Source organism: Heloderma suspectum, chromosome 7, assembly GCF_057233095.1.
Source record: "Heloderma suspectum isolate Gila_16-S chromosome 7, 16-S_ref, whole genome shotgun sequence".
Classification (NCBI taxonomy): Eukaryota; Metazoa; Chordata; class Lepidosauria; order Squamata; family Helodermatidae; genus Heloderma; species Heloderma suspectum.
In genome coordinates, this window is record NC_139464.1 from 3,881,168 (window position 1) to 3,895,676 (window position 14,509).

The window sequence follows — 14,509 nt, forward strand, 5'->3', positions numbered from 1 at the left end:
CCCCTCACAGCCACGCCCCTTCTGGGATTGTACGGCCTTGTAAGATGCACCGCCTTCAACCGGGATCCAGAAACAGTGCAGCTGAGAGGAAGGCCGGGGGGTTCCCATCGGATGTCCAAGAAAAAAGGCAGGGGTGTTAAAATCTTTTTCACTCACTCACTCACAAATATTTTAGGTTTTCAAAATACGATACTCTATGGAAGTTTCACCCTCTCAACTCAGCCCTCATGGACAGACCCCTTCTCATTTAAATAGTCCCTTCGCGCACTCCCTTAGCGCCCCAAAATAACTCCTTCCTTACATCTCCCCCTCCAACAGAAACGTCCACACACCGAGGAGGATTGAACTACACACACACACACACACACACACACACACAGAAAGAGAGAGGGGGGGTGTAGTGGTAAATTTGGAAATGCAGGAGCTCATTGTGACAGTCTCCAAGGGCAGTCCGAAAATTGCAGGCAGCTGTGTCGATCCCTATCAACAAGCCAGTTCTAGGTGTGTTCATCTCCACCAGGGGCACATCTTTGGTAAAGCCAATAGGTCTCAATTGCCCATTCCAGACCAAGTCACCCCAAATACTTTGCATTCCAACATGGAACAACATATTGTGGCTTGGGAAATTCATTCCCCCCACAGCTACAGTGAGGATCGCAGCTAAGCTCAGAGGGAACAGGGAATTCCGAGGGGGGTGGCAGATGACATCAGAGTCCCTGCTAATGAAAAAGTGCCGGGGCTGTGTCCCTGCAAGCCCTGCCCCCACTACACCGCTGCTTGCGAGGGCAGAAATCGGTGGGTGGGTTACCAGGAGCTCAGAGAGAGGGGTGAGGAGGCTGTGAAAAGGCAGGAGCAGAGAGGGGCTTGTCCTAAGGGTAATGTGGCGTGTGGGTGGGGGCTTCAGTGCCTCACAGCTCAGCTCCCCTGTCTTTCTTCCCTTTCTCGAAATCCCCTTTGCCAGTGTGCGAATTTGAAGCGCGCCTGTACCACAACGGGGAGACCTTCACGCCTGCCGGGGGTAGCCCCTGCCTGCAGTGCACGTGCTCAGTGAGTGGGGCAGGGGCGGCGAGCGGGAGGAGCTGCACGAGGGCCTGGGGGCAGCCGTAGGACGGGGGAAGGAGCGGCTCCCCCTCCCATTTCTCCCCAAACCTCTCGCACACACCCTTCAGTTTAACGATAACACCGATGGCGATCACGGCATTGGTGCAGCCACTTTCCTGAGTGCTCAGACTTCTTGGCTGAGCATCTTAGGATGGAGTGGAGGTCAGAAGAGCCTTTCCAGGCAAGGCCAGAGGTCCAGCTCGTCCCACTTCTCTGGTTCCACCTTTGGCCCTCTGCATGGTGCCAGGAAGATCCTAAGCAGGACCAGCATCCCCTAAGGCAGGGGTGTTGAACCTCAGGCCGTGGGCCGAATCTGGCCAGCTTCGGTTCCCAATCCGGCCCTCCAGGTTTCCTGCCATGGCCATGCCCGTCCCCCCCCCCGACCACCAGTCGTTCAGTGGTTCGCTGGCCTTTGTGCAGCTTTTTCCCCACCCTAAAAGGCTGAAATGCCCCCGCGGAGGCTCAGTTACTGGGCAGTAAGAGCTTTATGCTCCAATAGGCTGGTGTTTTGGCCCCGCCCCTTTGGCCTTCAGCCCCGCCTACCTCTGGACTGCAGCCCCAAGGACTTCTCCAGAATGAAAGTTGGCGCTCAGGCAGGAAGAGGCTCAGGCCCGTGGTTTGTTCCCAGCATCGGGCGCCCCGCGATCCACTGCGCCTGAACAGGGAGGCTCATCTTCGCTGTTGTACCCGACGGCCCTCAACAAACCAGTATCTTTCATGAACTGGTCTGGCCCTTTTTAAAAATAGAAAATCTCCGCCAGTGGCCCAGTGGTGGTGCATCCCATGTGCTGTGTGGCATGCGAAGTTGTGCTAAGCAGCAGGGAGCGTTCTGAAATCCCAAAAGCCCACGCCACGAGAAATGCGTAACGGTCTTCGCGTGCATGCGTGTCTTTATTTAGAAAAGTGATCTGTCACGACAAGGGCAGCTTGCAACGATTTAGGCACGTCCACAAACCTTAATTTAGACACTTCCATAGACCTAGCAGTCTTTGCGCCTCAGAGCCTTTCAAGCTGCCCCAGGGCGCTTTGTTGACTTCCTGCTTTGCGTCTCACTCAGGATGGGCACATCCGGTGCCAGGAGGAAATCTGCCCCCCTGCGCCCTGCTCCCAGCCAGTCCGAGACCCAGAGCGCTGCTGCCCACTCTGCAAAGGTAACTCTTGAACCCGGGACCATTCCTGGGGCACGGGGAGCCTTGGGCGTGACCACACCTGTCCAATTTCTCTGCTCCCTAGTGAGGAGCCAGATCCAGTTTGGGTACAGCCTCCACCAGGTCAGAGTGGCCAGTGACTCCTCGGGGGTTAACCCCCTTCCCCAGCATGCAGCTTGGTTCGCTTGGCTAAGCCACCTCAAGCAATGTTCCGCAGTGCTGTGAAGATCACGTTTCAGAGCATTCGCCATTGCTGTGATGGCCATGGTGGGAGCTGGGGTAGCTTTTTTAAAACCTCTCCTGATTTATCTTGCAGAGGGGGTCTAATGTTTGGGTACTTCAGCCAAGGCCTTAATATTGTTCTGGCTTTGTGGATTGGCTTTAAACTGAAATTCTGGTCTGTGTTTCTAGGATGTCCTTGTATTCTAGGTTTGCATTTGAAGTGTTTTCATACTTGCCCTTGTGGGTCACTCCCTAGCTTGATGTTTTTTAGTCTTTTTCATTTTAAAGCGTTGGCACACTTTGAGTTATTTTTACTGTTTTCGTTATTATAAACCATCCTGAGAACTTCAAATGAAGGGCGGCATAAGTGTCTTCTAAATCAATCGAAATACATTCTGTTGTGGGGAGGTTGCTGATACTGGACCCAGCAAGTGACCTTTATGTGACCCACTGATGTTCAACACAGGGGGAGTGGCCTTCTGGGGAACCCTGGAGGGCTGGATCAGGACCCCAGGCAAGCCACATTTGGCCCGCGGGCCTGAGGTTCAACACCCCTGCAGTGGAAAGGCAAATCCAGGGCTGGACTTGACCTGTGGCTGCTCTCTCCCTGTGCCCTGCCAGTGTGTGTCCTGGACAGTGTGGAGTTTGAAGATGGCACCGAGTGGGAGCTGGAGGGGGACCCCTGCAGCGTCTGCATATGCCTCCAGGGGGAGCCGGTGTGCAGCGCCCCCCAGTGCCCCCCAGTGCCCTGCCAGCATCCAGCCCAGCTGCAAGGTGAGCACCTCCCACCCTCCACCTGACGCGGGCTGGGCAGCGGAGACAACAGAGCCGCTGGCGCACGAGCCAGGGTGTGGGTCACATCCCTCTTGGGAGTGGCACGGAAGCCGTCTTCTTGCTGCCTCCACATGGAGGGGGAATCATAGAATCATAGAATAGTAGGGCTGGAAGGGGCCTACAAGACCATCAAGTCCAGCCCCTTGCTCAGTGCAGGAATCCAGGTCAGAGCATCCCCGACAGGTGGCTGTCCAGCCTCGTCTTGAATGCCTCCAGGGTGGGAGAGCCCACCACCTCCCTAGGTAATTGGTTCCATGGTCATATTGCTGTAACAGTCAGGAAGTTTTTCCTGATGTTCAGCCGGAATCCGGCTTCCTGCCACTTGAGCCCATTATTCCATGTCCTGCACTCTGGGAGGATCGAGACGAGATCCTGGCCTTCCTCTCTGGGACAACCTTTCAAGTCCTTGAAGAGCGCTATCCTATCTCCCCTCAGTCTTCTCTTCTTGGCTAAACATGCCCAGTTCTTTCGGTCTCTCCCCATAGGGCTTTGTTTCCAGTCCCCTGATCATCTTCGTTGCCCTCCTCTCAACCCTCTCCAGCTTGTCTGCATGCTTCTTAAAGTGCGGTGCTCAGAACTGGACACAGGACTCCAGATGAGGCCTAGCCAGTGCTGAGTAGAGGGGAGCTGGTACTTCCCGGGATTTGGAAGCTGTGCTTGTATTAGCGCAGCCCCAAAGAGCATTGGCCTTTTTTGCAGCCCCATCAGGGTCTCCCTCTTCCTACCAGTCCACCCAGACTGTGCCCCATCCAGCATGGCCACTGGCCAGGAATGCTGGGAGTTGGAGTCTAAAAGAAATGGAGGGTGCCCGGTTGGGGAAGGCTGTTATAGGGTTATGATGATGTAGGCCTGGGGGCGGCCGATGTTTTGGGCCCCACCTTCCAGGTTGGAAAAGGCTGGGTGGGATCTGAAAGAGGTGTGAGAGGTCCTGGAGAGGGGTCAGGCGCCCTTCCTTGACTTGGCCCACCAGACCCCTCCCTGCCCAGCTAGACAAAGAGCAGTGGTGGAAACAGCTGTGGAGGCTGGTGGCTCCGATGTCAGTGGGGCAGCGAATCCACTCCGGGTTTCAGCCAGAACTCTAAAGGGCTATCCAAGGTGCTCTGCAAAAAGCCTCATCTGGAACACCCTGCTCCGCACCTTGGAGAGCCCCTTTAGAGTTCTGGCTGGTTCCGACTGAAACCCGGAGTGGATTCACCGTCCCACTGACATCGGAGCCCCCGGCCTCCACTAGGAAACTGAGAGACGTAGAATACCGTGTCCTGTACAGCTCCTGATACAGACGCTGCAGATGCCCCGTGCACACTCAGCAGCACCGTTAATCCTCAGCCTCCTCCACAGGCTCCTGCTGCCCGGGTTGCCAACAGTGCTCCTACCGCCAGCGCCTCTACAGCAATGGACAAGAGTTTGCTGACCTCGACAGCCCTTGCCAGAGCTGTCGGTGTACGGTGAGAGCCAGCTGGCCCGGAAGTGCCCCTGCCTGCCTGTTGCCCCGCTGGGCCCAGGCGTTGTTGGTTTTTTTGCCAGATCCTGGCCGCTTCACAAGCCCAACAGTTAGTCGGACGTCGCAAGGTCTCACCAAGTCTGATTCATGTATTCCTTCCTTCCAAGGTTTACACCCCGCCTTTCAGGCCACACCACCCTCACCAGGCGGCTTCCATAAAGTTAAAAATTTTGGAAAATATAAACATAACAACTACAATTTAACCATTATTTTAAGAACATTTATTTTAGCAGCAGCTGCTCAAATTCTTCAAGCACATTACTTAATCAAAAGCAGGCTGAAATAAAAATGACTTCAGAGGACAGTGATCAGCTGTGATGAAATCTTAGGTATTTCCCTGGGGACGGTGTTCCAAAGGTGCAAGGCCACCACTGAGAAGGCTCTGTCTCTTCACCCTGTACTTTCGAGACCTGACTCCAGGCTACATAGCATCTCACGTTTAGCAAAGGCTATCGTCAAACCAGGCTTTGACTTGATCCCAACAGCTGCCATTGTGCAAAGCTGATTCTAATTGTAATTATTTTAAGAACTTGAGTTGTCTTGCACACTGTTTGCCCTTGGTCTTGCAGACAGCACTCTTGCACACCTGCCTTTAGTTGCCAGTAATACGGTTAGGAAATTATAAAGGAAGTGAAATAAGCAAGAGAACCAAAGCAAAGTTGAGACACTCTCATGACAAAGGAGCAGCGGGGGAGACATGAGCTGTTCAGATCAGGTCTCCCTTCTCACACCTGGCAGGTGTGACTGTGGGCTGTGAGGTGACCCCACAGCATTCTTCACACTGCTCACTAGTGTTTACAGGAGAAAAAATGCCTCCCACCACCTTCCATGACACAGCTATGTCCCAGATCCACTGTCCCCCAGAGTCTGCGTCCCACTGCCACGGACGCTGTGCCTGAGATCTCCCCACCCAGGGCGTCAGCTGGGGCCAGTGTGGGCATCAGCACAGGCACCCTGTAGGCTGCAGGACCACTTCTGTCTCTTCCCTGCAGGATGGCACCGTGCGCTGCTCTCCTGCCGTTTGCCCACCGGTGACATGCCCCCGTCCAGAGAAGAGGCCCGGATCCTGCTGTCCAAAGTGCCCTGGTGAGTTGCGGAAGAGGCGTGGCGCCTGCCACATGGGATCTCGGCCCCCTGCCGACATCACCTGACCCACCTCTCCACCCTCCCCACCTGGTTTAGACTGTACTCACGAGGACCGTGTGGTGCCAGACGGAGATGCGGTTCCCAACCCGCGGAATCCCTGCCAGGCCTGTGTGTGCACCGGGGGGAAGCTCTACTGCACTGAGCGGCAGTGCCCGGGGGCCCTGTGTGCCCACCCCTTGCCGGGCTCCTGCTGCCAGAACAACTGCAACGGTAGGACACCTCCAGGCCCCTGTGTCGGATCCGCGCGCCCCTGTTTGGCCCCGTCGCACATGGCCATGTCACTTGTAGCAGGCGCCTGTCTCCTCTACCAGTTTTCCAACGTCTGTTCCTTGGCTACAGTTCTACTTCTCCCCCCAAATGCAGACCCATTCATCCGCCATTGTCTCTTCATTCGGGAAAATGGAACTCAGACTCTCAGCCTGATTATTTTTTAATGTTTAAATGAAGAATGTTATTGCTTTGTGGTTATAATTATTTAGAATATACAATATATAATTATTGTAGTTATAAATATTTTCCTTCTAGAGGCCAGTTCACATATCCATGGGCATTACTTGTTGAGCAGCACAAGGGACGCCCCGTGTGTGTGACTGGCACGCCGTACATGAATCCACCCCGGGTGGAACTTCTGTATCCCCCATTGTCAGCTCAGACACACAGAGTGCCATCTGCTGAGGACCGTTCACATGTCCAGCTGAGGCCTGTCTACACTTGCAGCAGAATGAGGTGGTAGAGTCCTGAAATAATAGAACGGACTGCACCACTTCAGACTGCAGGTGGGGGAAGCACATGTTTGAATGACCCCCTATGTTCTTTTTTTTTAATCCCTGCAAGTAGAAAACTAGCACAACAGGGACTGAAATGCTATATTTGTTACTTGCAGGGAGGGTTTAAAAAAACACATATTGGGAGCATTCAAACATGGCAGCCTGAAGCGGTCTAGTGTATTCTGCCTCGTCCATTCTACTGCATGTATAGACCACACGTAAGTGTTCTCCAGTCTGTGTTCATCCATGTGTAGAACAGCCCACTGAGTGGATCAGGCCACATGCCTAGAATTCATGCCAATCCACAAAAAAATGACCCGCGCCCCCTTCTCCCTCCTCAAACAAACTGCTGCAGCCTGCACTTAACCCTTCCCTCCCTGCACAGGCTGCAATTACGCTGGGAAGGAATACCCCAACGGAGCGGAGTTCCCCCACCCTACAGACAAGTGCCGGCAATGCCACTGCATCGTGAGTGCCAGGAGAGTGCCCGGAGAGGCCGTGCAGGCTTCCTCCTAGGAGGGTCTCGAGGAAAGACAGGCAGGCCTCGGGTGGGGAGGACCCTGCCAGTGTGATGGCCTTAGCAAACCAGGTCCCCGCTTCCTGCTCTCAGCATGCAAGGGGGGGGCAGGCTGCCTCTCCCTGCTCAGCCAGCCCCGCACCCCGCGCCTCTCCCCCTTGCAGAACGGCAACGTGCAGTGCCTCTCGCGCCGCTGCCCGCCCCTGCCCTGCCCCGAACCGCTCATGGCGCCTGGCGAGTGCTGCCCCCGCTGCCCAGGTATGGAGCTGCCCTGGCTGCAACTGCCCCCGTGGAGTGGCCTTGGGAGGGGGAGGCTGAACGGGCCGCTCACTCCCCCTCGTGGGCTCTCACCCCCAAGCGGGAACACATTTGGGGGGAGGGAGCCAGAGGGGGAACTTAGAGGGAGCCTGCCAGTGGGGGGGGGGGAATCCCAGCAAGCAGGAGTGGGAGGGAAGAGATTCCAGGCCTTGCAGGGAGGGCTGGTGGCTCCAGGTCCCAGTTGGGACTCTCGAGGAGCTCCGCTTCGCACCTTGGAGGGCTCCTTTGGCGTTCTGACTGGAACCCGGGGCAGGTTCACGGCCCCACTGGAATCGCAGCTGCCAGCCCTGCAGAGGCACACGCTCCCTCCTCAGCGCCAACCTGCGACCCCACTGCCTCTAAGAGAGCTCCCCCGCCCCCGCAGCTCCCCCAGCTGGCTGCCTGTACCTGGGCGTCTCCTATCAGCACAGGGAGCGATTCTACGACCCGTCGGACAAGTGCCGGGACTGCATCTGCAGCAACGGGACCATCACTTGCCAACGCCAGCCCTGCGCGCCCGTCCAGTGCTCCCACCCGCTGCAGCCGGACTGCTGCCGCTCCTGCGATGGTAAGCCCGTGCCCCTTCCGGAGCTGTGACTAGGACCTGGGCCCCGAGCCTGAGGCTCTGGAAGGCCTGCCCCTCTTGGCTCTAAGCTGTTGGCCTTCCACCAACGGTCACCCAATTGGTTGCACCCCAATCTAAGGTTCTCCAGATGCCAGCATCCTCGTTTTGGTAGAAATTACATGCTTAAAGTCGCCCAGGCTGTGTTGCTCATATTCACAACAGCCCAGTGAGGTGGGCCATTGATAGTCCCATTTTACAAGTTGGGGGACCTGAAGCTGATGTAGGGATCTGGCTGTTGCAACCATTGTATATAGAGCCGCTGCAGGTGTCTGTTGGCTAGTGCCTGTGTGGTCATCAACACTAAATAACATGCTATGGAAGTCCCAGCTTCCACAATCCATCATACCTCCCTGTGTCCACATACTCCCCCTCTCCACCCATTTCCCCCTCAGAGCCCAGGAGTCCTGGTTCCAAGTCACTCCCAAGGCCCTGTCTCCTGACTGACTAGCCCTTCTCTGTGCCTCCTGCCCCAGGTTGCCTTTACCATGGGAAGGAGCTCCCGAACGGGGAGCAGTTTGCAGACCCCACAGATCCCTGCAGTGCCTGTTCCTGCTGGGAGGGGAGTGTAACCTGTAAAGTGAAGACCTGCCCCCCAATGGAGTGCCCCTTCCCCATCTCGGGACCTTGCTGCAAGGTTTGTGAAGGTAAGTGGTGTGTGTCTGTGTGTGTGTGTGTGTGAGAGAGAGAGAGAGAGAGAGAGAGAGAGATCTTCCCTGCACTCAGATTTTATTGCTGTAAGCCGCCATAGGAGGGCTTCTGCCCTGAAAGGCGGCCAAGAAATATTTTAAATCAATGAATAAATCGTTTCTGCCCTGCCATCCTCAGGTTGCGAGTACCTCTCTGAGCGCTACCTGAATGGCCAGGAGTTCTCTGACCCCCAGGACGCCTGTGGCCTCTGCTCCTGCCTGGATGGATTTGTCTCCTGCACCAAGAAGCCCTGCTACCAGGCATCCTGCAGCCACCCGGCCCAGCCACCCGGGCAGTGCTGCCCTGTGTGCCACGGTGAGGTCGGAGTGCCGGGACATTGGCCTGGGAGACCGGCTGCGGGGAGAGGGAAGGGGGCTTAAGGTGCGGCACGAGCATAAGCGGAAACAAGGATGAGAAAGATTCACGTCTGCCTCTAAAACAGGGCAACTGGCGGGCCTCCAGCTCTGGCCCACACCTCCCATCATCACACACCATTGGCTGTGCTGGCTGGGGCTGATGGGAGCTGTAGTCCAAAACACTGGAGGGCCGCAGTTTGCCCACCCCTGCTCTTAAAAGCTGGAGTTCCATTCTGCACATGCTCAAGAGTGCTGTCTTCTTTATAAGTTCTAGCCAGGAGTGCTGGCACTGAACGCAGTTTCCTGGGTAAACCCAGACTCAAGTTTGGGCTGTATCTGGAAGGGACGCACACAAACACGCACACCCATGCACACAACACACATCAGGTTATGAATTCCATCAGGAAAGCTGCAAGTGGTTTCTGGCACCTTTCTTCCACATGTCTTTCGATTTTCTCTTCCGGGCCTACAGGGCTGTAGCTTAACAGCATCCATCCACGGTGGCAGCCTGCTTTTCTGACTGCCCAGCATCCCAGCGGGGAGGTGGTGGCAGCAAAGTCCCTTTCGGTTGCCCTAACAACGTGGGGCAGCAAAGCCTGAGGTGGGCCCAGGCGGCTCCAGGCAACCTCTCGTCCCCCTCCGCTGTCGCCAAACAGGCTGCTCCTATCTCGGCGTCACTGTGAGCGACGGACAGAGCTTCGCCGGCCCCGGAGACGCCCTCTGCTCCCAGTGCACCTGCCGGGTGAGTGCCGCAGCCCTGTGTTGGCTGGCAACAGGCCAAAGAAGGGCACAGCTCAGCATATGGGGCCGGGAATCGGGGACCCTGCGTTCTGTCCTTGGGCATGTGGGGCTTCCGCTCTGGCAAAAAAATACTGCTGAAGGGCGGGGGTCCCCTTCAGTATCTCTAAGGCGCTTTTTTCTGCATTATTTTTATGTTTATGATTTTTTTTTAATATATTATGAGGGGAGGGCAACAGCTCAGAGGCAGACCTCCATCTCCAAGAGGGCTCAGGACAGATTAGGCCTTGCCAGGGTGCTGGGCCCTGCAGCTGGCCACAGAGGCCTGATGCGGATGCCAGCCCTGATAGTGACATTTCTAAGCTTGGTTGGTCCAAAGGCAGAAAACCCAGGGGGAAAGGGGGGGGAGTCAAATCGACACTCCCCCACCGTTCTTCCTCAGGCCTTCCCAGAAACCCCAGAGCTGCCGGTAGTGCATGCATGTTACCCGGGGGCCATCCGGGAAGAGTTCAGCCAGCATTAGTTCATCATTAGAAAATAATTCAGTACAGTTGCACTAGATTGTAGACAAATGTGGGTTTTAATCTGGAAAGCCCTTTGGTAAGCATAGCATGAGAAAAGACAGCAATCTGCAAAGAATGAGGAAGCCGAGGTTGTTCCGTGCTTTGGGGACCTTCCTTGCTGGGGCCGGTGGCAAAAGCAAAACCACGAACCTTCCCTTCTTGCAGGCTGGTTCGGTCCAGTGCCTGAGGAAGCTCTGTGCTCCAGCCCCCTGTGCCCATCCCATGCCTGGTCCATGTGCCTGCCCCCTGTGCCAAGGTGAGTGGGGTACCCCTGGAGGGCATGAGGTTGGGGAAGGCTGATTTCGGGCTTGGGGCAGATTACAGGATCAGAACCTAAAGTGTTCAACTGACAGCCTCGAGAGAGTCAAGCTCATATGGCTCCGTGGTGTCTCCCGGAGCCGAGAGCGATAAAGCCAAGCAGGAGAGGGCATGAGTGCAGATGGAAGGCGGCTCCTGAGGGATGCCCTCAGACCCTGAGGTGTGCCTCTGCTCAAGGATACTCAGGGGCAGTGAAGGCGGCAAAGAAACATCTCTCCACCTCTGTTGAATCCTCTGCATGCTGCCCAGCAGACCATTTAGGGATGTCTGGGGCTTCTTATATGCTGGCCCCAAGGAGGCTGTGGGCCATCGGAGGCTCTCGTGATACGTTTGCGAGGCACTTCCGAGGCAGAATCTCTGGCATCCGCCAGGACTTAGGCTCCAGTTGTCCCGTTTTCTTGGATGAGTTTCAGTTGGTGGAGCTCAAGGATGTTGACAAGGTGCCTGGACAGGTTCGTGTGACCACTTCCTTATTGCATCCTTGGCTTATAAAAACTGGGGAACAGTTGGCTGGGGGCAGGGAGGTGATCAGCGCCTCCTTGCGAGAGGGGGTGGTCCTGGGCTGCCTGAAAGAGGCGGCACTGAGACCACTCCTGAAGAAATGCTCCCTGGACCCAGAAGAGCTCAACAACTTTAGGTGGGTGGCAAATGTTCCTTTCCTGTGCAGGGTCCTTGAGCAGCCCAGCTTGAGATGCTTTTGGATGAGACCAGTTATCTGGATCCATTTTGTTGCGGGTTCAGGCCAGATTTGGCACAGAAACAGCCTTGGTTGCCCTGTTGGATGGCCTGTGGCGAGAGAGAGATGATGTCAGGGGTGCCTCTGAGCATAGGCAGTGGCAGAGTAGCTCAGAGTCCGAAGAGGAACTGCAAAACGTGGGGGAGAAACTTTCCCAGACTCTTCCAGAAAGGGAGGGACAGACTCCTGAGGTTTCAATAGTCCAGCTGGAAGGAGAGAGCCTCTCTTCACACACCCCTGTGAGAGATAGTGAGTAGGGAGAGGTGGGGCTTGGACGGCCTGAATTCTTAGACGCCAGGCGCAGACGCAGGGCCGAGAGAGAGATGGCCGGGGCGGAGCTGAGGCGATCTGCCCGATTGGCCCGGCGGGAACAGCGACGCATAGATACCTCACGAGACAGAGGGAGATCCCCCACCCCACCCCACCCCACCCCTTAAGTTAGGGAAGCGTGCCCGCCTTTTCTCAAAGGGTAGGCAACTTCCAATCTTCCTGGTTACCCTTTGAACTCCCCGAAGGCTTTTCCTTTGTAGGCTGTGAGTTACTGACAGCATCTGTGTGACCCGTAGAAGTAAAAGGATTAAAGAGTCGTGGAGAGAAGCCTCTTGTCTGTGTTTTGATTCTGCTATTGGAGTTCAGCGGGGACAAAAGGGAAACCTGACAGATGGGGGAGGGCGACCCTGTGGATGCTCCTTGCTCTCTCCGTGGCTTTTGATACCATCGACCACGGTGTCCTTCTGGGGTGACTGAGCTGGGAGAGGGGGGCACTACCCTGCGGTGGCTTCGCTCCTACCTGGATGGTCGGCTCCAGAAGGTGGTGCCTGGGGGATAATGCTCAGCCCTGTGGATTCTCCAGTATGGGGTTCCGCAGGGGACTGTTTTGTCCCCCATGCTGTTCAACATCTACATGAAACCGCTCAGTGGGCTCATCCAGAGTTTTGGGGTGCGTTGCCAGCAGTGTGCTTGTCCGTTCTTCACCGGGTGAGGCTGTGCTAGGTCGGTGCCTGGCTGTGGCAAAGGGCTGGATGAGGGCTAATAAACTGAAGCTCAGTCCAGACAAGACTGAGATGCTGTTGGTGGGTGGTTCTTCTGACTAGATGAAGGGTGTTCAGCCTGTTCTGGTTGGTGTTGCGCTCCCCCTGAAGGAGCAGATCCATTACTTGGGGGTCCTCCTGGAGCCATCTTTGTCGCTTGAGGCTCAGGTGGCCTCAGTGGCACAGAGCGCCTTCTACCAGCTTCGGTTGGTGGCCCAGCTGTGCCCCTATCTGGACAGGGATAACCTGGCTTCAATAGTTACACTCTGCTAACCTCCAAGTTAGATTACCGCAATGCACTCTACATGGGGCTGCCCTTGAAGATGGTTTGGAAGCTGCAGCTTGTGCAAACTGTGGCAGTCAGACTAATAACAGGGACCAGAAGGTCTGAACATATAACACCAATTCCAGCCCAACTGCAGTGGCTGCCTATAAGTTTCTGAGCCCAATTCAAGGTGCTGGTTTTGACCTATAAAGCCTTTACACAGCTCTGGACCGCAATATCTGACAGAGCGCTTCTCCTGGTATGAAATGACCCATGCTACAGTTGTCATCCGAAGACCTCCTCCAGGTGCTTCCTTGGAGGATGGCAAGCAGGGACAGGACCTTCTTGGTGGTGGCCCCCTGATTGTGGAACGCTCTCCTCACTGAGGTCTGCCTGGCACCAACATTGTCATCCTTTTGGCACCAAGTTAGGACTTTTCCCTACTCCCAGGTATTTGACAAATAGAGTTTTAAAATAAATGACAACATCCCTGCAAGTCAAAAGCTAGCAAGTCAGGGAGGAGGGTAGGCCAAAACGTAGGGCTGGCCACAGGATCCTAGCATGGTGCACTGCTGGGGCCTGCCCTGAGCCCCCCGGCCCCACTTTGTTTTCCTGGCCCGGCCCTCCAAGCACTGCCACCCTTTTAATTTCCTACAATGGCCCCTACCTAGCATCACCCTGGAACACTGGGAAATTAAAAGCGTGGGTAGGCTCAGCTGCCCAGCACTGCTCAGTTTGCTGCCACAGCAGCCACGTAAACCCACCAGGGTCCACTGATGAGACGGGGGGCACCAGAGGCCACTTTGTCCAGGGCCCCTGCAAGCCTGGAGCCAAGCCTGCCAAAGCCCTCCTTCCTGAAATGCTAACTTTCCGTTTGCAAGGAGTGTTTGACATGGCAGAGCATTCATATGTGTGATTTTACACCTGTGCACTGCAGTCGCACAGTCCAGGGAGGGCTGTGCAATGTGGTACGTCCGAACCTGTCTGAAGACCGCATGAAGGGACATGCAGGGAGGCCACCTCCGAGGCAGGCCGGTCCCAAGCATACGACGTCGGGCGGGAGGGCGGACCCCTCCCCTTTGGTTCTGAGAGGCCTGTGTCCTCCTCTCCAGGCTGCAGTTTCCAGGGGCACGAATATGGGGACGGGGAGACCTTCGCTGCCCACAACAAGCCCTGTGAGGAATGCCACTGCCGGGTAAGCCCTGGGGCAGAGCGGGCTGCGGGCGGGCGGGGCAGGGGTTGCATCTGGCGGGGCGGGGGCAGCAGGCGTGCCTCAGGGTGGCCCGTGGCCCTGCTGGCTGAGGACTGTGGGAGCTGCGGTCCAAAGGCCGCCCTGCGCGGCCTGGCAGCTGCTCTCTGGGGCTTCCAGTGGGGCCTTTTGCAGCTCGACCTGGAGGTGGGGGATTGCACGGGGGGCTCCCACATCACAGTGCCCGCCGCACACAGACCCTCTCCCTCATGAGGGCCCCAGGTTTGGGGAGAATGTCCCGCTCCTCCAAGTGCCACAGGAGCTGTGCTTCCTGACACGAGCCGTGGATTTGGGCCCGGCCCCGCCGTTCTCCGGTGCGCCTGCAGAAAGAGGCCTCCAGTCCCACAGTGGCCGAGGGGCAGCTGGGAGGGTGGGGCAGTCGGCATGAGGCACAGCCCCTCTGCACGA

At 56.4% G+C, this 14,509-nt stretch overlaps 1 protein-coding gene across 1 annotated transcript in view; it reads left to right on the plus strand.

Moving 5' to 3' along the window:
* Positions 1 to 14,509, plus strand: part of KCP (kielin cysteine rich BMP regulator) — an 84,903-nt gene that overhangs the window by 42,548 nt on the left and 27,846 nt on the right. Inside the window, exons 26-39 of the mRNA XM_084811422.1 lie at positions 962 to 1,047; positions 2,159 to 2,252; positions 3,093 to 3,245; positions 4,644 to 4,750; positions 5,799 to 5,892; positions 5,989 to 6,162; positions 7,105 to 7,187; positions 7,401 to 7,494; positions 7,919 to 8,101; positions 8,632 to 8,802; positions 8,984 to 9,160; positions 9,858 to 9,943; positions 10,668 to 10,758; positions 13,965 to 14,047. Coding sequence (XP_084667548.1) covers positions 962 to 1,047; positions 2,159 to 2,252; positions 3,093 to 3,245; positions 4,644 to 4,750; positions 5,799 to 5,892; positions 5,989 to 6,162; positions 7,105 to 7,187; positions 7,401 to 7,494; positions 7,919 to 8,101; positions 8,632 to 8,802; positions 8,984 to 9,160; positions 9,858 to 9,943; positions 10,668 to 10,758; positions 13,965 to 14,047 — 1,676 coding nt within the window. The remainder of the gene's footprint in view (positions 1 to 961; positions 1,048 to 2,158; positions 2,253 to 3,092; positions 3,246 to 4,643; positions 4,751 to 5,798; positions 5,893 to 5,988; positions 6,163 to 7,104; positions 7,188 to 7,400; positions 7,495 to 7,918; positions 8,102 to 8,631; positions 8,803 to 8,983; positions 9,161 to 9,857; positions 9,944 to 10,667; positions 10,759 to 13,964; positions 14,048 to 14,509) is intronic.